This window comes from Sciurus vulgaris (genome assembly GCF_902686455.1).
Source record: "Sciurus vulgaris genome assembly, chromosome: 8".
NCBI lineage: Eukaryota > Metazoa > Chordata > Mammalia > Rodentia > Sciuridae > Sciurus > Sciurus vulgaris.
Genome location: NC_136468.1, coordinates 60,594,641 through 60,616,986, shown reverse-complemented (window position 1 = coordinate 60,616,986; position 22,346 = coordinate 60,594,641). Strand labels below are relative to the sequence as shown.

Below are 22,346 nucleotides of genomic sequence, written 5' to 3'. Positions count from 1 at the left end.
TTTTAATTTTTAATTCTGATTCAATATCTGTGACTATCCAGACTCCAGATTCTAGAGTAATTAAAACCAGAATGAAACAGGAACATAGGAGTAAATACTTGAGTAATGGATGAGTTAGTCTGAGATGCTGGTTGAAATGTCACAGTAGGTTTTCCTGATCCGACATGGAGTTGTACTACATGGAATGATTCCACATTAGAGAAGCAGAAGAGGCCCTCTGGCATATGAGACAGCTCAAACATTACTGAGATGAAAATGTTATTTTAAAAATTAAACAGATAATTGGCTACTAGAAGCATTCTTGTTTTTCTGGCAATACAAAGAGAATATGGTTATTAGGGTAGGTAATTGTTATACTAAAAGTTAGTATTATCTAATTAAGCCCCCATTTTATGTCCATCCTATATCATTAACAATTGATCTGAAAGAATTGCAAAGGAAATGTTGTGACAATTTATAGTTGAAGTTACTGGTGCACTGAGATGTGAGATAAATCCCCTATGGTCATGATAGTAAAACTCAAAGCTATGTTTGAAACTAGGTTTCCTTAAATTCTAAAGTACACTTTTAAAAAAGTATGCCACATTTTATAGATTACAGCAGAGATATGTTTCAAATATTATAACAGTTTGTAAGAGATATGGTTGTTTTGGACATCAGGGAAGACTCCAGAGAGTTGGCAGCATTGAAACTGTGTATTGAAGTGTAGCCATTAATAGGGGCTGTTAGGAGAAAGTATTGTGGGAATTATGTTCAGGCACTGATTCACAAATTAGTGTGTCAATTTGGAGAACTTCAGGTAATGTGGTAAGGTTTGAGTTAAAATTGGTGTTGTGATGGGATTGAGGGAGATATGAAGTCATATTTAGTCAGAGGACAGTTTCTAATTGGTATTATGTGTGCTCCTAAGACACTTATATTTCGTTTTACAGGCAACAAGGAGTCAGAATATTTTTAAATAGAGGAAGATGTAATCAGAGGTAAACTAGAAAAATTAATAGCATGGAAGATGAATTGCAGTGCAAAGAAACCAAAAGTAGGGAAACCACTTGGGAACCATTTAAATAGTTTATGCAAGAGTCGTCAAAACTCTGAAGCAAGAAAGTAATACTAGACACGGGAAGTAGTGAGGAATAAAAAGGTATTTAAGAGGTAGATTTGTAAGAATTTGAAAATATAATGATACCAGAGTTTGTAGCTTAGTTGGCTTTGCACCTCTGCCTTGGTCCTGAGATGAAGAGAACAAAGACATATTTTGAGAAATGGGTGGTAGCAATTTTCTTGGCATGTTAAATGTGAAATGTATTTAAGATATCTGGGTCTGATTATCCATTGGAAAATAGAAATTTGGACCAGATAGCAGAAAGTCATGAAATTTAATAAAATCAGATGGGCAAAGAATTTAGATTGAGGTAAGTTTTATACTTGGTTCTTTACTTTCTGAACATCAATATTGGAAGAATGGATGAGTTGGAAGTTCTTGAGCAGGAACAGAAATAGAGGAAGAGAAGGAGAAGACAGTGCAACATAGGAAGCACTGAAGTCCAAGCTTTAGGATGAGGGATGTTGATAGAACACCATGAGATTGGAATGAACAACTAGGTGGTAACCAAGAGCAGTTTTAGAGGAAAGATGACATTGTAGGAGATTGAAAACTAATGTTAGAAAAGTAATTGGAAAATGTGCTCAGAAAAATTTGTTTTGTGATAAAACAAAATGAATGAGAAATGAATTTTGGTTGAGAGAAACTTAAATAGTCTTGACAGTAAAAGAAATTTCCTTCTTTTTCACCAGCAAGCTCTTAGCTGAAGTCAAACGTTCTCCCAGAGCTAACATCACCATCTGCCTCACCATTATTTCAGCTCTATGTGAGGTACTCCAGATGTCTAATTGTTTCTGACATTTGGATGAAGACACCCACGACAGTATGAATCTTCCATCTACCTTTTCCCCAGATCAGTCACTAAATCCAGCTCAGCTTCCATCGACTTCTTTCTGACTGCCATCAGCTCTTTGTTCCCAAGCACTTTTCTTGAATAGTACTTTGTTAGAGTTAGTCACAGAATGCTTATTTATAAACTTTTCAGATGAATGTTTTCCTTATACTTTCCCATAGCTTGTGCTATTTTTGTGTTTTTCGACATTTCAGCACAGTGAAAAATGTAAAGTTCTGACAACTTGTTACATATTAGGAAGCTTCTCTAGGTATTCCTGAAACCTTCAGTATCAGAATGATTGAGCTCCTGAGCTAAGAAGTAAACGCTTTATTAGACAGTGACTATTATCAAATAGTTATTGAGTAAGCAGAATAAAATCAGAGATATGGCAGAGAAAGTGAGAGATGTGACATAATGTCAAATTTGGGGAGCTGGGATATGGATCCCCAATCTGGTGGTAGAACCTGGAATTTCTACTGTGTACCAAATGATCTCTCTTGGTTTCAGTCATTTGCGGTCCAGTGAAAGATGATGAACAGGCAGTTTGAAGTTTATCTGAGGTATTTATCTTTCAAGTAGGTCTTTGAAAGTCTTCATTAGTTTTCAATTTTTTATGTCATTATTTAATTAAATATAAATATAAAGAAACCAGATTGTCGATATCCCTTTCTAACCTTATTCTGACAGTATAGTACTATTTACTATAAGAATGAACCTAATTGACAAGGTTCTCTGATATATAAAGAAATCTTAGTTTAAATCTATAAGACTTTTGATATTAATATGACTGAAATAGGAATAGAATGTCCTATTTTTACTATTCTAATAGTGGTCCTGGTTGCTAACCACAATAAATGAGAACTTTATTAGGTATGAGCAGATATATAATCTAAATTTAAAAAATAAAGGTCTAAATATCATAGTTGAGTTTGGAATCAGAGTATGTTTGAAAAATGTGTTCCACTAAAATTGAACCAATAACCAGCATCTAGATAGGTTTTTATAAAGTACAGTTCAGAAATAACTTGTATCACAGTTGGGGATTGCTTCACTAACCCCAGTGTTAAACTTCAGAGCCCTGAAAGGAGTTATTTTTTTTTTCCTTTGTTGCAATACAAAACAAAAAACAAAAACCCTGTGAATCATGCAGTTATCTCCTTTTTCTCTTCTAAATATTTCAAAAATTGGTTACAATTTTCTCATCTTGATTTCTTACTTGATCTTCTTTCTTGTAGGTGTTTTTCTACCAACAGCCCATATTCCACAGAGTGGTTGTCTGGAAATGCAACCATGTTCTAAATGTTTTCTGCCTACACATCTTCAGTGGTTTCTAAATACCTAAATATCCATGTAATCCAGGAACAGTTCCTGCTCGGGCTCTTTTGTCTCTTCAGCCTTGTCTTGCACTTCTCACCCAATTCTTCAGCCATGCTGAAATCTCATTTAGCTACTTCCAGTTCCTTGCATGTGTCTTTCAGCTTTCACACACCTCTATTTGTATCATGCTTCCCTCGGTTTACCTCATGGGAATCCTTTCTAGCCAGCTGAGTCTTGCTGGGTTGCGCTTCTGTAAGCTCCTATTTATGTCTTACACCATAGACTTCTTATGCGATTGTGCTTATTAAATTTTCTATATTCTCAGCCAGTAGTTTCATAAGGGAACGTACCATTTTCATCTTACGGAAGTCTCTACTTCTAACATTTCAGGTAAATAAAGAATGACTGTTTTAGATAACACACTAATGGTGCATGTGGTTAGAATCTTTAGGGCTCCAGCACATGATTGTGGTGACCAGGACTATCCATACATAGTGCTAATGGATGGCATCATTGAGTGCTTATGTAGTGCTGAGCCCATCAATATACCACTTAATTGTCATGGCAGTTCTAAAATGTAGATATTATTTATATTTATGGGGGGCAAGATAATTGAGACTTAGAGACATTATATAACTTCTTCATGGATCCTAACCACTAAGTGATGAAGTCAGGATCCATATGTAATCGTTGGGTTATGGTTACCACTTGGGTATATGGCCTTAATAATGAGGTCTAGGACAGTAGTTACTGGGTTTAGAAACTTTATAGATCAGAATAATTGCAAATGAAAAAGGGAGAAGGGGGTGGAGATAATGACAACTTACATAAATTTGCTAATACCTTATGGTACTGGGGATTAAACCCAAGAGTGCTTTACCACTGAGCTGAGTCCCCAGCCCTATCCATTAAAAAAAAAAAAAAAAATTAAGACAGAGTTTTACCTTGTTGCTTGGGCCCTCTCTGAGTTCCTGAGACTGGCCTTGAACTTGTAGTCATCCCGTCTTATTCTCCTGAGTCATTGGGATTATAGGCATACACCTGGTGTTAATACTTCATTTTGTTGTTTAGTCAGAATCAATTATGCCATACTTCCACAAAGAAAGGTCACTTTTTCTTAATTATGAAAAAGAGACTATCTGCAAGAGAAGTCCTTTCAAGAAAAAATTGGCAGTTTTGCTCCAACCTATATATTGTCTTTAGTTAAACATGCTGTTGAGCTGGTATCCAGAACCACTATCATAAAGGAAATTGCTAAGAGGAGGCAAACTTGGGTTCCTAGTCCAGTTTGAAAAAAGACTTGGACAAGGCTTAATTCTTCTGGGCTATTTTATGTGAAAACAGAGCACTTTTCATTGTGTGTGTTCTGTGTCTTAGAATCTTAACCTTTTTAATCCTGAGCATTATTTTTCAAAGAGAATAGTATTTTTCAGTGAGAATAGTGTTTTAAATAATTCATCCATACCTACCACAAACAGTTCATAATGAACTTGTTTATTTTTTGGATGTCTTTTTAAAGAAATAAAAAATATTTCGAGTGATCCAAAAACTTATGATAATGACAAAGCATTTTGGAGGGAAATTTACACTTTGAAAATATCTTATGCATATATTTTGACATTAATCATAATTTATAGTCAGTCGTTTGAGTCCAGGTTTATATTCTAAAACATTATTGGATGAAATACAAAACCTGCCTCATCTATTCGTAAGTGTGTTGAAGAAGTGTTTTGTTAAGTGTGGCATATTTGACAACTGGCATACGATGAGTGTTGATTTCTTTTTCATTGTAACAGCTATGAACCTATTTTAATGCAACATACCTACTAATTATGACAAATTATGTTGATTTTCTAATTATGGCAGTAATAATTTTCTTCAAAAATAATTATTTGGAGAAAATAGTGAGTTCATTAATTAATATTAAACAGCATAGTTGAATCACATATATCAATTTAGAAATAATTGCATAGGTACTCTAGGAGTAACTTCATTTTCAGACAAAAAACTTTCAGGAGTCAAACACTCAAGACCTTGATTTCGTTATTTATTACCAGTAACTTAAAAATTTCAGTAGTAGTATAAAACTAGAGGTCACAGATAATGTTCCTTACAGATGCAAAATTCTAAGGCCTCATTGAGTATAATGCAGAGAAAAGACTACCGCATATGTATCCATGGATGTACATAAGAATATTTTAAATCTAGATTTATAAATCTGGGAAGATAGGATTAATGGGGTGTTGTTCTGCTTGTTTTAAACACAGGTATTCTGAATGTATTTGTAGGTAGAAGGGCCAAAAAGGTTACAAAGAAATGAGACTGAATATGCTTGATAAAGACAAATTGATGAAGTTAGGGACTACAGGAAGTGGTGGGGATATGATCAAGATGATTGATGGAAGAAATGAGGATCTCTGGGGAGTTCATGATTGAGGAGATATGTTGGTACAGAATGAAGCCAGATGTTAAGAAAACCAATAATATCTACTTAATATTTTTAAGTATTTTTTTCTTTTAAAATACCTTTATCAGATACGAGAGCCAACAGCTATGGGTTTAGGTCTTGCCTATATGTATAAGGTCCTGGGAACCACAAAAACAAATAATAACTTAGGTATTTTGTTCTGTTTTCTGGGATTCCCCAGAAAGAAAAAAGTCAGGTAGGCTTACGTTATACTGGATTCCACACGATGTCGGGCCCTTGACTTTATTAGGTGAGCATGAGGAGGAGGGAACTGTTGTAAATGTAAAAGGAACCTCACTCAGCTTCTTTATAAAACTTCTTATGTTACACTCAATTGCCTCAGCTGTTTTTGCAATAAAATTGCTAGAAATATTTAAATGTGAGGTGTATAAAAGATGTGCATATTTCAGCTATTCTAATTTCTTTCAAACTATTTTCCCGAGGTCTTTGAGAAATGAAACATTATTTTTGTCTAGGAAATTTCTTCACAATAATCCAAAGTCTGATTTATTAAGTTCCTAAATGGTCTTCATAGAGAAGGCACAGGTGAGGAAGTTTAGAATTATCCAAAAAAGTTGCAAGTATGTTTTTAACTGTGAAAACATTTGTATAATCCTAAATTTTATTTCCAAAATCCAGAATCCTTATCACCAGAACACCTGCTTCCCTAAAACATATTTATAACAGAGGTCTCTGTCTTTTTCAACTGATTTTTTTTTTTTTAAAGCAAATAATCCAAGCTGTGTGGTGACTTTAAATGATAAACTTTTATTCTGAATATACTGTTTTGCACAAGATTTAACACAACATTTTCTGGGATTATAAATATTATTATAACAGTATTATACAAATTTTTACAAAATGTTTTTATCAGGCTAGTTAATTTCCACAAAAGTGTCAAGAGAACATAATAAAGGGGAGAAAAGAGCTATTGTTCACAAAAGCCACTTGGTCTTTTGCATGGATGCACACTGGGCATTTCATTAAAAGTTTCCCTAAAAGCATGATCCAACAATCACACAACACAAAAAAGATAATTTTGCCAGGTCACACTGTAAACTTGATTGGCATCTATACAAGACAGTATCCCATTAATCTCAGTGGAATTTGAGATAATTTCTTTATGTGAACTTAAAAGGCAGATGTAACCATTGGTAAGGACAGTGTAATTCTTCAAAGTTTCAGAATTTTTTAATACTTGATACTTTTGATTTGCTCTTTACAGAAATGTACACTGAATATTAACAATATTAACATTCTGCTATGGAAAACAATAGAAGTTCCAGATAATAATAAAATAGTTGGAATTTGGGCAAGTGAAAAAGTCACAAAATCCCTTTTGTCTCTCTAGGTCTGACACCACCTTTAGAGATTTTAATGTCAACTAATATGATCAATGGAAGAGCCTAAGAGTTATAAATTAAGACAGAATTTAAGCTTTGGTGAAGACAAGACAAAGATTTAAATGAGATGTAAAATACAAGAGAGCATCAAATAAGCAAGTAACACTTGGGTTGCAAAGGTCACTTAAAAGGGATACTGCCTATTTGAACCCCGTAAGGCCAGTTTTAAGGTTAATAAAAGAATATTATAAATAGGAAAACTTACAAATGGCAGCAACACTGTTTTGTTTTATTTTTCTCCAGGTTAAGCAAGAATGCCTCAAGCATTAGAAACATGAAAAAAGATCATACTAAAATCTTATAGGCCTGGGACCTAAATAGCTCTTCAGTCAAACTTGCTAACTATGTCATGTTTAAAAACCCGTTACAAATATGGACCACGATTGGTGTTTGGCAGTAATGCTGGTTGTTCAAATGAAGAAAAGATAAAGAAACCAGTAATGTAAAATTCTTGTTACTCAACAAGCCTTATTCTGATTTTGTTTTAGTGACAAATTATATTAAGCTACATGAGTACAGTAAAAATTAAATAAGTAAAAAAAAGTTTAAAAAGCTTTTTATTGATCTCCTGTACTGATCAGTCTTTGGAAGTCAATACTAATACCAGACTAAAATTTAAGTTCTTATTGACAGAATTCACAGAAAAATAGAATGTTTAACATAATAATTTAATGGGATGAGTGTTACTGTCTTTTAACCAAAAAAAAGCGTACTAAAAGCATGAAGACTACTATGTCATGAAGACAATTTTTAGTCAGAGAGCATGTTCTTACCCAATTTGTTACCATGTGTGGTTGTCATGTCGTAGTTTATAACCAAATAGGGCCCTGCCACTAGATGCCAAGTTTAACTGTGATTAATACAAGAATAATGCAGTTGATGAAAACATACTATATAAATGACATTAGCTATGAAGATATATTTAACAGGCTCTGAAAATAATTTTAAGGTAGTTTTGTTGTATGCTGGAAGCAATTCAATTGTTTTAATGTGCGTTATTTTATATACACAAACTATTATATTTTGATATTCCCTTTCCAACACTTTCATGAGTTAAAATGGTCTAGCAAAAGTTAATAAGTTTTAAATATTTCATTAACAAACAACATGATTTAAACATATTACTAATTTTTCAAATCACTTTGGTGTTTTCTAAAATGTCAATACCAGTTATGAATGGACTACAAAATCACAACAATGTGTTAGAAACAGTAACTGATGTCAATTCTTAGAACAATAGTTGGCAAAGTGATACCATTTCCCCCTCCCCTATTTTAAATTAAAAAAAAATCTTAAATAAGGAAATATACACAAATAGGATATATCAGTGGTAGGAGGGAATTATAAATGTATGCAAAGCTAAAAACAAATATTTCTTTGAAACATTGCTAAAGAATTGGTTATATCTTCGATATGTGGAACATATTAAAGCATGCTGGATAATGTAAATAACTTTGACTTTAAAATGATACATAAGAAAATTTCCAGCATGTACACACACCAATATTTGGCATGTTTGGAAAACAAATGTATTTTACCATAAAAAATATCTTTATACTTTCAGCCTTCCGTAAAATTATTCACTATTCTTAGAGTTACACATTCATCGTTTTTATCCTTTCTTCAAATACTGTTTATTCCTGAAAATAATTTAAAAGCATAAATAATATTTGGCTACTCTATTAATCTATAATGAAATATCCAATTTACTACACTAACCATTTTCACCAATGAGGCTGTATAAAAACAAATTTTATTCACAATCAAGTGTTCATGTGCATACATATAGATTCAAGGTTTCCTATTTGTTCAGATTATTGTAAAACCCTCACCAAATTCCATGGAACTGTTGGTTAAATGATCATATCATTTAAAATGGAGGGACAGAAGCAGCAGCAGCAATTTTGGGATTGTACATGCTACTATTGAAATGAACAAAGAGGAAACCTAGGATTAATCTTCATTGAGAACATATATGTACTTTTCAAAAAATAAATGTGTTAAATCTGATTTATGTACTTAAAATATCTGTACATAGGTTTTCAGGCAAAAGCACGAGTCTGTATAAAATCCATTATTTCTCATTTCACCGTTTACCTGACCCAGTCATTCAGCATTTACATTGCACAGTATATTCAGAGTAGTTTAACAACGTTTTTAAAGATGACTTAAGTGCATTTACACCGCAAGGTTCAGATTCTTACATGACAATAATGTCACTCAGTTAACTTTTCAATGGACTACACTCTACAGTAAGAGAAAAACCAAAAAATCAAAATAGCAGCAGCATCATGCAAAATACCCTTGGTAACCCAAGTTCATTTGTCACAAGAAAAACATTCCCCTCCCCCCAACAAGCTTTTCTTAGAGCATTTTTAAATATCTGGCTAGCACTACATAACTGTACTGTGAACAAAAGGACATTACGTCAAAGCATTTAAGGGCTTACATGTATGAGGAAATAAGTCACGTGTTCAAATTTCACCCGCAAGCACCTCTAGTTTAAGTTTCTCAGTTAACATTGTCAAACCATCAATTCATTACCCCACCAAAATTTAATTGGTCATCAATTGCATTTTGTTTGGCAGAGAAATCATTCTTTGTAAGGCATTTTTTTCATGGCTAATTTTTGGTTGAAAATTAGTCATTTTTTTAATATTTCAACAGTTTAAACCAATGTTACTACTCTCTCCTGTCGCCCTCTCTAACTACTCAAAGCAGGAATTCTGAACAGAAGAATAAGTGAAGGCAAAAATAACTCCCCTCACCCCCAAAGATTTTCTTGGTAAAATTGCAGCAAGTTGAAATTCCAAGTCAAAATCAAGACATATCTTGTGATTCACAAACAATTGCATGGGGAACCCTTTTACATGTAATCACCAACGAAGCAACAACAAACTCCCAAATTTTCCAGTAGAGCACATATAGAATTTTGCTTTGATGTTATACATAGATGATGCAGCATTCACACAAGTGTAAGGGTCTGACACCCTGACATGCAGCCAGTGGGTGCCTTATGAATCTGTGCCTTAGAGTTACGCATGGTACAGGCCCAGCTAATGTTCTGCTGATTGGACAACTGACCCTATTTTAATGTAATTGAGGGCTCATGTGTTGGCAGGGTCTGGACTTGACTATGCTGATTTTGGTTTTAGGTCACAATAGGTAGCGTCTGCTGCCAGATACCAGCCAAAGTAGTAGGAATTGGAGTCCAAAGATAGACCACAGGGAAGGATTTAATCCAGAAACTCCACCACAGTCGGTATAGTCCTCCTGTTAGAAAGAAAGGAAAAAATAAAATCTTGAAAAACATTTTAGTAAGGCATCTTTCAGAGTAACCCATATGTAGTTCACTTTGAACTCACCTTGTAAAATTGTTCTAAGTGGAATCCATATAAATAACATTCACCTAGATTTTATTGTTCAGTGATATTGGGTGAAGCAAATCCCTAGAACCATTTGACAAATGCTTTACACTTTTAGTTGTAGAGGTTGATGATTGTGAAAGAAAATAATGATGCCCATTTTTAAATAAAAAATATTCTGTTATGGTACCAAAAATCCTATATATTTATGAAGCAAGAAATAAAAATAAAATATAGTAATGTTCTATCATTCCCAAGAATAATGACTGTAGTGACTGTGCTCTATAAGGAAGAATAAGTAAATTTAAGAAACAAAGTTGCATTTCCCATCTCTTATATCCAATTTCTAAGGGGTACATACAGTGTCTATGTTGCACCTGGACCTTCATCAAGAATTAAAGTAAAATGAAAAATAACATATTTGAACCATAAATAATGAAAGGACATTCTGAAAACATACATCCAAAAAAAGAGAAATAAGCTAGAAAGAGAGGCTTGTCTTGTTTGGAGAACCATGAAATATTAGTAATGACTACACCTACTTGGATTCGTCACAATATAGTGGTGGCTTATTAGTTCCCTACTAATATCTTTTTTTCCCTGGGTTCTATATTCTGTGCATTTCCCACATCCTTTAATAATTTTTAATGTAGTGAGCTTCATTGAAAAAAAAAAAAAAAAACCCCAGGTCTAATCAGTGTCATAAGCATTTTTAAGAATTCACTAATTCAAAGTTCAAAATGATAGGTTATATGAAAGAATGAACCAAAGCATTTTCTTTTGTTCTTCCTTTAAAATTTTACAAAGACTCTAAGCTCTCAAAGATTAAGAACGTTGTTGTTGTTTTTGTTTACCAGAATAAACAAAGTGTCTGCCACTTGGTAAATAAGTAGAATTTCTTTCATCAATTATATTCGAAGGGTGCAACTCTTTTCTCTTTATTCATTTGTTAAAGAGAAGGCTGAGGGAAGAGAATCTATAAAGGAAAATGTTAATTTTCCAAAGTACCTTCCAAACCTAAATAGAATCATAAAGTAATTCTTTTCTGATGCTTCTGAAATTCCAGACAGCAAGAGGACTACATATAAAATTCCTTTCTTGACATGTTTTCCCATGTGTCTTTGGCTTATACCCTCTTCTGGTTTTTCTGGAAAGCTGTTGGTGGTTAGTCTTACTCTCCTTGGTGTCACCTCTTCTATTCGTGTTCTCTACATGTTAGAAGTTCCTAGGGGTTAGTTTTCTATTGATACTTGGCTTCTAGGTGATCTAATCTGATCCGATGACTTTAAATAGCATCTATTTGCTAATAACTCACACTTTTATAACCTCAGCCCTGCATTCTCCTCTGTTGCCCCATTACCACCTCTTCTCTTGTGTGTGTCATGGAGATTTCAATCTGAACTGCTTCTCAAATGTTATTCTTCTGAGTATTTACTAATGGCACTCTAAGAATAGTACATGTTATTGTTGGATATGAGGTGTCCTCCAAAAGCTCATGAGTGAGACAACCCAAGGGGAGTCAGAGGAGGAATGATCAAGTTATGAAAGCCTTAAGCCAATCAGTGAATTAATCCCCGCATGGGATTAATTGAGTGGTAACTAAAGGCAGGTAGGGTAAGGCTGGAGGAGGGGGTCCCTGGGGGCACACCTTTGGGGTATATATTTGGTATCTGGCCAGGGCAGTCTCTCTCTACTGCCTGATGATCATGTGCACTGCTTCCCTCCACCAGACTCTTCTGCTACATATTTCGGCCTCAACTTGAGTCCTGAGGAATGAAGCTGGCTGTCAACGGATTGACATTTCTAAAACCTTCAGTTCCTAAATAAACTCTTCCTCCCCTAAAATGGTTCTGGTCAGTTGTTTTAGTCACAGCAGTGAAAAAGCTGAACAAAACAGTAGATCAGGCTAAAGATTCCCAGTCATCTGAGATTCCTTTTTGTTCTCAAATGCATCCATCAGCATTACTACTCAGTTCTCCATTCAAAATACATTCCCACACTCCCCACTCTCGCTATCTCAGGTCCCAGTCACTGCTATGCTTCTGCAAAAGCTGCCTCACTTGTCTCCTTACTTCTACTCTGCCCTTTTACATTGTCCAACAAGCATTCTTCTTAAAAGCATAAATCAAATCCTTTCATATATTGTTTGAAATTTCTCATCACTCTCAAAACAAAGTCCAAATTCCTTACCAAGGCCCACAAAGTCTTACGTGGTCTGGAGCCTGGCTGTTCCTTCATCTTCCCACATTTTTCTCCTTTCCTCAGCCCTCACTCTGCTCCTAAAACACTATCATTCTCTGCAATGGGTTGTACTATCTAAGGGCCTTTGCACTGCTCTTTTTTGTTTAGATACTATTCCCTGTAGGTTAGGGTAACCACAAAAACCAGGGTACCTGTTACATTTGAATTTCAGGTTAAAAAAAAATTGTACATGAGTGGAGACATATATCTCCCCTAAGTATCTCATACATACAGGAATGGCATGATACACAGTAGGTGAGCAGTAGGTGCTCAATGAAGCAGCACACACACTGACTGGTTAAAAAGCCACAGACATAAAGTATTACTTAAAAGGAAAGCATAGGGGCTAGAGTTGTGACTCAGTGATAGAGCACTTGCCTGGCACGTGCGAGGCCCTGAGTTCGATACTCAGCAGGTCACTTAAATAAATAAAATAAAAGATCCATTGACAATTACAAAAAATTGTTTTTAAAAAAAAAAAAAAAAAAAAAGAAGGCCTAATTGTCACTTAGCTAGGAATACTCTGAAGTTCTGGCAAAGTATTAAAAACTGTCACACACATACAGTTTATTTACATGTAAAAGATATATTTTGTTGAGGAAATTCTTATGAATATAAAACTTTTATCTTTATATTCTAGAAATGTATTATGCTTCTGGCTCCTACTCATTTTGTGTGTGTGTGTGTGTTTGTACACATATACATATATTTTTCCCTTCATTTTCTCCCTGTGATGAAGAGATGTCTGTCAATATTGGAGGTGGTAGGTTAGATAAATTATTTGGAGTCCCTGTAGTCTGTATATGGAATCGCACTGAAAAATCTGACCCCTTAATTTCCTGATAATGTTTAGCATGCTGCAATCACATGCAATAAAACAGAAATTACGATATGGAAGTAAATTATGAGATATACTTTTTAAGCACTTTAAATCACAAAAGCACATATTGTGGGAGGAAACAATTTTCTCTTGTAGAAAGCTAAATTTTAGCAAAATTCCACTGACATCATGACTAGATTAATCAATATTATTTTAAAAGATTTTAGTAGAAAATACAGCTTGGTAACTTATTTTAGTTTAACATTAAAATAGAAAAGATGCAGTACATCTACAATTTTATTTTTTAATTTTTACTAGACATCTCATTTGGGACCTCTCTCAAAAGACTATTAATAATATGTCATCTGAGAATTCTTTATTTTTTTTCTTTCTCCATAACTCATTAAAAGAAAGAACTCTTAAGACCAGGCAAACTAGTTCTAAAAATTTCTTCAACTAGTTGTTGTTAAACAAGTGTTGCTAAATCCTTCTCTTCTTTCCACAACCAGAATCTGGGACAACTAATTGCACAAATAACAGAATTTTAATCTAATTAAATAAAGTGTTTCAGTCATTTGGCTAAGGACATTTTACTCTTCTCTGAATTAATGGCTAATTTTTGAGTTCTGGTAAGTTTGTACTAAAGTCACCAAAGCAGCTTCAAAGAAAATTTATGCTAAGAATTTTTTAGGTAGGTAGATACTGCACATTAAATCCTTTGATAGCAATAAAGCGCATAACACATAAGCTGTCTTTCTACATAGCATTTTAGCACCCTAACTACCTAACTATGTTAACCCATGAGATGGGTAGTATTTGTTGAACTCTTTAAAGGTAGAAAGATTAATAAACATATACATAGATATATTTGTGCATGTTAAATTTTATGTACCCAATAGTATCCTTTTATAAAGTGGGTTTACATAAAATAAACTTTTTCCATGGACAGATTACTGGCTTATTTTCTGCTTTAATTAACATCTTGAACTTTATTTACTTTTTGTTGTTGTTTATCACTTAAATCTTCATAAAACCCCTGCCGAAAGGTCTCATTTGAACACTTGTGTTTTAAGGAATTCCTTATAGTATGGAGTTTCATAATGTATACTCACCACAATCTATATTCTTTTTGGACCATACGGGATACAAGAACCTTTCCTTTGCATGTTCCAAAGAGAGTTTATCTATATCTCCAGTTGGCATGTGTTTACCTTATGCTGTTACATATTTTGGCTATATAACTGTAGTACAAGCATTCTGACTTAGAAGGCAGGTGTCTCAGGAAACCAAGCATAGCTCAAATATTTTGTTTGCTAAGTACTGAATTTAAGCAAAGAAAACTCAATGTTCTTTGCCTTATTTTTTTCTGGTTACGAAATTTATGTAGAAAAAAAAGACAAAGTAATTTGCACTCACTGTAGAAAAGGTGAATAATGAGTAAAATTAAAGTTATAATTTCACTATCCAGTGATGAATTCTATACCTTGTGCATTACTTCCTCAGTATTATTGCTGCATTAAAATACATAAAATTAACACATACAATTTGATAAGTGCACACTTGTGTACTGCATGATTGTGAAGCAGACTCCCTATGAAGTTGGAGGCCCCTTTCAAATTGAGAACAACTTCCTGGTACTGGGAGTAGAGGCTGAGGGGCTGGGGATCCCTCTCCCTTCCTGGGGAGGTCAAGAAAGCCAAGAGTGGAGGTCAGTCCCTCCTGGGCCAGTGTTAACAAAGACTAAATCTACATATGTATATCAACTGGCTTTCATTTCTATAAATTTTAACTGTTTCTGTGTGACTGTGAGAGAAACAATCTAGTTGCTTCTCCTCAGTTTGATCAAACTGCCTAGAGTTCATTTTTCCTTTTTCCATCATTTGCCTATATTTATGTAGGCAGGTGACTGATAACAATGTATTGATGTTCTATCTTATGTATGTACTTAACCATTATGTCATTTTGGGGATAGTAATATTGCTATATTTGAGAACATTTTATTTTTTAGAATATTTTCATTCAACATAGTAGCTCTAACAACAAAGCAGTGATTTGGCATTTTTATGTATGATAACCTAGAAATCTTATCTAAAATTTTGTGACTGAGACAATTAAACTTTGAATTGAAGATGAAAATGTGAATTTTTATACTATTCCTCATGTTTAGAGTATAATGATTTTATACCCTTATGCTCTACTTTGTCCTTTTTTTTCCTATTATAACCACAAATAGGGGTAATTATAGAAGCATATAATTCCATTATACTTTTCTTGGTTAATTGGTTAACTATGTACCTCTTTAGGGAATTTGATAAAAGTTATATTTCAAATAGCTGCCTATATATCAAGATAGTTTATATGAAGAGATTATTTAATTTGGGTCTTTTACTTTAATTAATAAAACTGGCTAAAATACCTTTGTCTTAGAAATTTTTTTTCATGATGACCATTATCTTATTATTCCAGAACAAATCAGGCTATTTTCCGAGACTCCCTCTACTACTGTAGTCCCCCAAACCCCAGGAGCTCTTTGTATTCTTAGTAATGGCCACATCTCCATCTAGTGGTTTCCTAATCGATGAATACCAAGAGACCAATGAAGAAAGAACACAACAGAAGTTGCTCTAGTAGCATAATCATGATTATTCTAGAGCATCAGAAATGAACCTGTGTAATAATAAATAGAACACTGAATACAAATGTATCCCCCGAACACCTATTTATCAGCATTGCTTACATAATTCGGAAATTACTCTAAAGATTAGTAAAAAATGATAATTTTGGTTTAATATAAATAATTTTTAATTAAATAAACAAAAATTAGAAACACATTTCAATTAGCATATCAATATTTGGGAAATACAATTCTAGAAAGTTAATTAAATTAGACTAGTTGATATGAAAAGCAAAATTAATTTCATGCTAGCATTTAAAAAATATCAATTAGTTGCTGTTAGGTATTTCTCTTTAGTAAAGCATGATATCATGAAGTTTATATAACTTTTTGTACACAATGACAATCTTTATAGAAAAACCTTATGAGAAAATGATTTTAAAATAAATATAGGAATCTGCTATGTTCTGTTTAGGTTGAGAAACTTAGGTACCATTAGAAATCAGCAATTTACAAAATAATATTAGTACTAGTATTTTAATAACCTTGTTTCAGGACATTTATTGAGGATTTAGGAATATGGGTTATTTTCTAAAATTTCAAGTGAAAAACAAAAAGAAAGAAAAATTAGAGAAAGTGACTGACCATCCACACCACATGAAAACTTGCAGTAAAATGAAGATAGGAGCTGACATCATGGTACAGGCACGACTCGTTGTGCATATAAGTTGATCCTATTAATAACGGGCAAAGTAGCAAGTACAGGGAAAGGAAAGAAAACACAGAAAAGAAGACATACAAGATGAGATTTCATGCAATTTGCTGGCAATTAGCAGTTAATGTGAGCCTCCATCCAGAGCAGATTCACAGTGACCATTGCAAATAAGCATTACCAAAATACTCCACTGCTAAAGAAACACATTATTAGCACACCAAGCTACTGAGCAAGAGCTGTACTTTCACACACAACCCAATACATAATTTATGGGAACTTGAATTGTTGGAAATTTTTGTCTAAGTCAAATTTTTTTAATCCATTGGTCAAAAGATACAGTCCCTAAAAGGAGAATACTTTTAGATCATAGGGTCTTTATATCATCTTTTAAGTTCATCTGAGTAAACTTTGCATTGTTGAAAGTTGGTCACAAATAATTGATGAATGAAGTTTCCCTAAGGAGTGACGCTATCCTTGGGCTCACAAAAATCTTTCCTTGGGGAATGATTCTATGTGAGCAAGAATTCTGAAGGTGTAGTGCACAGAAAAACACAAGTTCTTATGTCTGGATTTTATATGTCTTACAGACAAAATTGAAAAACAACTCAGTTACAAATTTGAATCATCTTCCCTATCAAGATAAATATTCAGAATTCTCACAGAGATATCTGGGATTTACTGGCTAATACATCTTGCATTTTTAGCCCTATTCCCCACCACTGACTTTATTTTTCTTTTCTCCATTTAAAATTTATATTACCTAGTTACATAGTATGTGTTTGTGAAAATGCCTGTGGAACAAACCTATTCTAAATAAATAATTATTCTAAAAATATACATTCATCAAGGACTGTTCTGACATGCTGTTAGAATTGTCAATTATCCATATGTGGGTGCTTATTGGTGTGGGCAAGTCACTTATTGCAAAGACATACCTTGAAAATCAGAATTATAGAATAGTATACTTAAAATCATTAAAATAAGTGAATATAGATTTTAATATGGCTTTTGAGTTTCCTAATAAGTAAAATAATTGTAGTTGGATACAGTGGTATATGTCTGTAATACCAATGACTTGGGAGTCTGAGGCAGGAGGATCACAAGTTTGAGGCCAACCTAAGCAACTTAGTGAGATCCTGTCTCAAAATAAAAAATAAAATGGTCTGGAAATTCATCTCAATGGTAAAGTGTACCTAGGTTTAATTTCTAGTACCAAAATAATAATAATAATATTATTATTATTTTAAAAGTAAAAAGTTGATTATATACATAGTAAGTCAGAATGGTATTTGTTAGAGAAAGATACTCGAATTATAGCAAAAATAGTGATGATCATTTTTAAATAACATATATTAAAGATGCTTTGTAGTATTTCATCAAATTAACCCTGTATAACTGACTTGGTCTATTTCAAATAATAGAAAAAGACATTTAATACAATTCAGAAAAATAATACAAATCTAATATCTGATAGAATCAGAAACCATGTGAAACAAAGCAGGACATTAGCTATTAAACAAGCTTTTAAACACATCGAGTGAAGGCTAAACACAAGCTAAAATAAATATCGTAATCAAAATAACTTTTGTATTTTCAGGATTTGCATATAAATGAAAGTAGGCAATACATACACCATAAGTAACAGTCACTGTAAGTTCTTACTCATCAGAAAGTCTTAAAAATCATCAAATTTGTGACCCTGAATTATTAGTAAATTGGAGTTGTGTTTGAAAGTACAATTTCTGTGGGAAAGACAGAGAAAAGAAGCAACTATTAAGTTTATGCTATCCACGGAAATTACTGAAATGAAAAATCTGTTTACTAGCAAGTACATCATGCTAATGAGAAAAACTATGGGTAGGACATTGTGCTTGAGTTTAAGTTGCAGATTATCTCCTTAAGTTCTTGTGGACAATGATCATTAATTTATAATGTTTTAATCCAGTAAAAGCATTGTCTTACCAGGACATTGTCATCGAAGCAGACTTCAGGCCCTTTCCGGTATCTGGGTCGTTTAACCATATCACAGGGGTCTGGACCATCCGCTAAAGAGACTTGTTAAGGAATGCGACATTTTTCCCCCCACACAATTAAAGTACAATGAAATGTGTTTATTTCCAAAAGCAAGCAAGAGATATCTATGCTATCACTCTCATGCAACACAATCAACTTGATAACTTGGGGTTTTTAATGGTGCATTGACAGCATAATCAAATCACATTTTGGATGAGGGAACCATCCTGCCCCTGTGGGGGATCATAGTACTCTAGTGATCATAAGCAATGTGACAAGGATAAAATCATGAAGATGGTTTTCCGTTCTGAACATCTCTGACATCAAAGGATACAAGTCTGCTCAGCTTGTATAAGCAGCCGTGTGTCACAAGGACATGTGCCTTTGCTCTCCACCATGATGAATATTAAGTTGGTATTCATAAGCTTTTCTACATGGAAGATTCTGAAAAACAAATGTTAAAGTATCACATAAAATGAAAAGCAGCTTTTGGGAAAAGAATGGAAGCTTCTCAATATTGTCACATATTAAAATGAAAGACGAAATATGATTTTGAAACAAATATTACTATAACAAATTAGTACAACAGAATGAGTGTGATTTTAGAAAAGAGAGATGATCACACTTTTATTAATTAGCATGAATGTGTTACCTCTCTCAAATGAATATTAAAAGACTATGACAATTTTAAAGTGTTAGACTTCATTGCAAAATCAGTACTAGTTATTGTTGAAACATAGAGAAAAAGTTTAATGTGGCATGTTTAAAGACCTATAAAATATGCCAAAGATGCTTTATTTTATAGGTAAGAAAACTAGGAGCACAAAAGTGGCTGAACATCTTGCCCAAGCTAAGGCAGAATAAAGACTAGATCAATGACACTCAATCAACTTTCTGTGAAGACAGAAATGTTTTCTACTTTGTCCGATAGGGAATGCTTTAGTTAAGCAAGTACAGAGCACTTGAAATGTGACACATGTGACTGAGGCACAATATTTTAATTAATTTTATTTCTTTTCATGGAAATTTAAACAGCCACCTGTGTCTGGTAACTCCTGCATTGGACAGCACAGAGACAGAATCAAGGGCTTTAAATTCCATACTGTTTTAGCCATACCTTAAGGTGCTTCTGTGCTCCTGTGCAACCAAAGTAAAAATGCAAAATATCACTAAAGAAATTTCATTATTATTACATTTTTTTTTTTGTAGAAGTGGAATTTCACTATCTTTTCTCCATTGAAATTGGGACACAGCATAAAGCAAATCAAATAAAACCATGACTCAATTAAATGTCTTGACTAAACATATTGATTATAACCTGATGGATTAAATTAGTTTGTGAGATATACATTGTTATGACTGGACCTCAGTTAATGAAAGGGCCAAGAACCCTAAACTCCGATGTCTATGTGACACTTGATACAACTCCATTTCCTGAAGTTGATGGCTTGAAGTGCTGATCTCCAAACAAGTTGATGTGCTTTTTTGAGTTCATGTTTGACTTCTCCCCATTCCTCTCCTATTCATACCCTCTACCTCCTTCTTGGACATAGTTGTTTGCAAAATTAAGTCATAAAACACACTAATCATGTTTATTAAAATTCATGGATAACTCCCTCTTTAAAAATAACCATTTTAACTGTTATAGATTGCCTTTCTGAATCCCCTAGCAACTATTCCAGTCCTTACACGATCTCAGATTACCTCACCTCCTCATATTTCTTCTACCCTCTGTTAAAATTTCTTCAGGAATAACCTGCACTCTGTCACTAATAGTAAAGTGTCCCAACTCTGTGCTCTGTAAGCTGTGACTTGCTGCTGGGTTCTCAGAGATCCTATGGCATGGGTTATCACTTTTCTTTCCAGTCTTCTAAAGTCCTCATCTGGCCTTCTTCTCTTTCTCATTATAACTGATTACATTTTCCATCTCTTCCAAAAAATTTTAAAGATGTTTTATGAATACTAACATTAACCATGACCTTCAGAAATATTTTGTTCCCAGTTCCTTCAGTTTCAAGACAAAGATAACATTCAATTCTTCATGTTAGAGACAACTAGAGGTAAAAACAAAGCAAAGAAAAATCCAGACTGTCTTTTTGAAAATCTGTTTAGTTCCCCTATATGAAAAGAAACCATGTTTGTCTTATAACTACTAATATAATTTAATTATAGTAGAACTAATATAGTTCTTTAACTTTCTCTATGTTAGAAAATTTTAAATATGGATTCTTTTAAAGGAAATTTAAAATTTTCTGCTCTGTCTTCAAAGAGAAGCAACTATTCTGATCAAGTAATTATAAAAGTTGAAAGAATTACAACCTATAATATTTAGAATTTTAAAACATAAAATTTTGAAGCTTGTAATGAGTGACATTTCAGTTTAAAATAATGATATCTTTAACTCCAATGACAGTCCATTCTTTTCTGTAATGATTATGCAATTTCTTAGTGAAATTAAGGAACAAAATACCTGGAACAGTTTCCACAGTCCAATACACCACTGAATGATTTACTGTCATTATCGAAGAAATATTGGGTTTGTTCTGTTATACAGCTCTGCTTTGACAGGGACGCGGTGAAGTCGTCATCCTCCATCTCAACTGTGAGAGTCAAAACAAAGATCACGTTTATCAGGATGAACCTAACTACTATGTATAACCATAAAAGCTGTAATTAAAAAAACATTTTTAAAAAACACAAACATTACTACCATGAGGGGACACTGTAGTCAGTCCCCAGAGTCATTTCTCACAGGGCAAAATTAATGTATAAGGCCAAAAGTCTCAATTGGCTTGTTTATCTAGACAGCCTGTGAAAGGTACCCAATTAAGTATCAGTAGAATAAATGTACTGCAAAATAGAGGCCAATATGAACTAGGGAATTTTTGAGAAAAGTTTCAGTCTACCAAAGTGTCAAATGGATGATCTCTCTCTTTCACATATAAATACTTTCTCTTTGAACTTACTGAACCCAGCATACCTGAAATTTTGATAGTTGTTAATATCTGACCATTTACATACCTGCCTCCAGGAGCCGTGGAAAAGTCAAACTCAAGAGGAACTGCTGGAGAATAGACCTGAATTTTTAAAATGAATAATTACTATAAATATTACAATAAAATATGAATACTTTTGCAAGTATACATGCATATAAGTCCATATTTCCTTTTCATTGGTTTGAGAAAATTTGAGTTTATTCATTGAAAAAGGATAGGAGTATTTTCATGTATTTATTTTTTATATTAATTTTTTTATTTGTTCTAATTAGTTGTACATGACAGTGTGCAAGTATTTCTTAGATTATATAAAATACTGAAACTTTTAAAAAAATCTGTAAAAGAAGTCATGAAGACAGATGTGGCTGAGACTAAGTTTTAGACATAAATAATATTGCTAAATACGTAATACTATTGTGCAGGACTAAGAGGGAGAATGTCAATATTTCAGTGTATAG

At 33.3% G+C, this 22,346-nt stretch overlaps 1 protein-coding gene across 13 annotated transcripts in view; it reads right to left on the bottom strand.

The window, feature by feature from the left end:
• Positions 1-6,469: 6,469 nt before the first annotated feature.
• CACNA2D1 (calcium voltage-gated channel auxiliary subunit alpha2delta 1) overlaps positions 6,470-22,346 on the bottom strand; it is a 455,544-nt gene continuing 439,667 nt past the window's right edge. For 12 of the 13 annotated variants that reach the window (XM_079151106.1, XM_079151111.1, XM_079151113.1 and 9 more), the window contains 5 exons: positions 21,914-21,969; positions 21,363-21,492; positions 19,227-19,336; positions 18,842-18,924; positions 6,470-10,397 (listed from right to left, as the gene is read on the bottom strand). In XM_079151106.1, the coding sequence (XP_079007232.1) occupies positions 10,281-10,397; positions 18,842-18,924; positions 19,227-19,336; positions 21,363-21,492; positions 21,914-21,969 (496 nt within the window). In that variant the 3' untranslated portion in view covers positions 6,470-10,280. Of the gene's footprint in view, positions 10,398-16,632; positions 16,899-18,841; positions 18,925-19,226; positions 19,337-21,362; positions 21,493-21,913; positions 21,970-22,346 lie in introns of those variants that run through there. The other variant, XM_079151110.1, reaches the window with a different exon arrangement.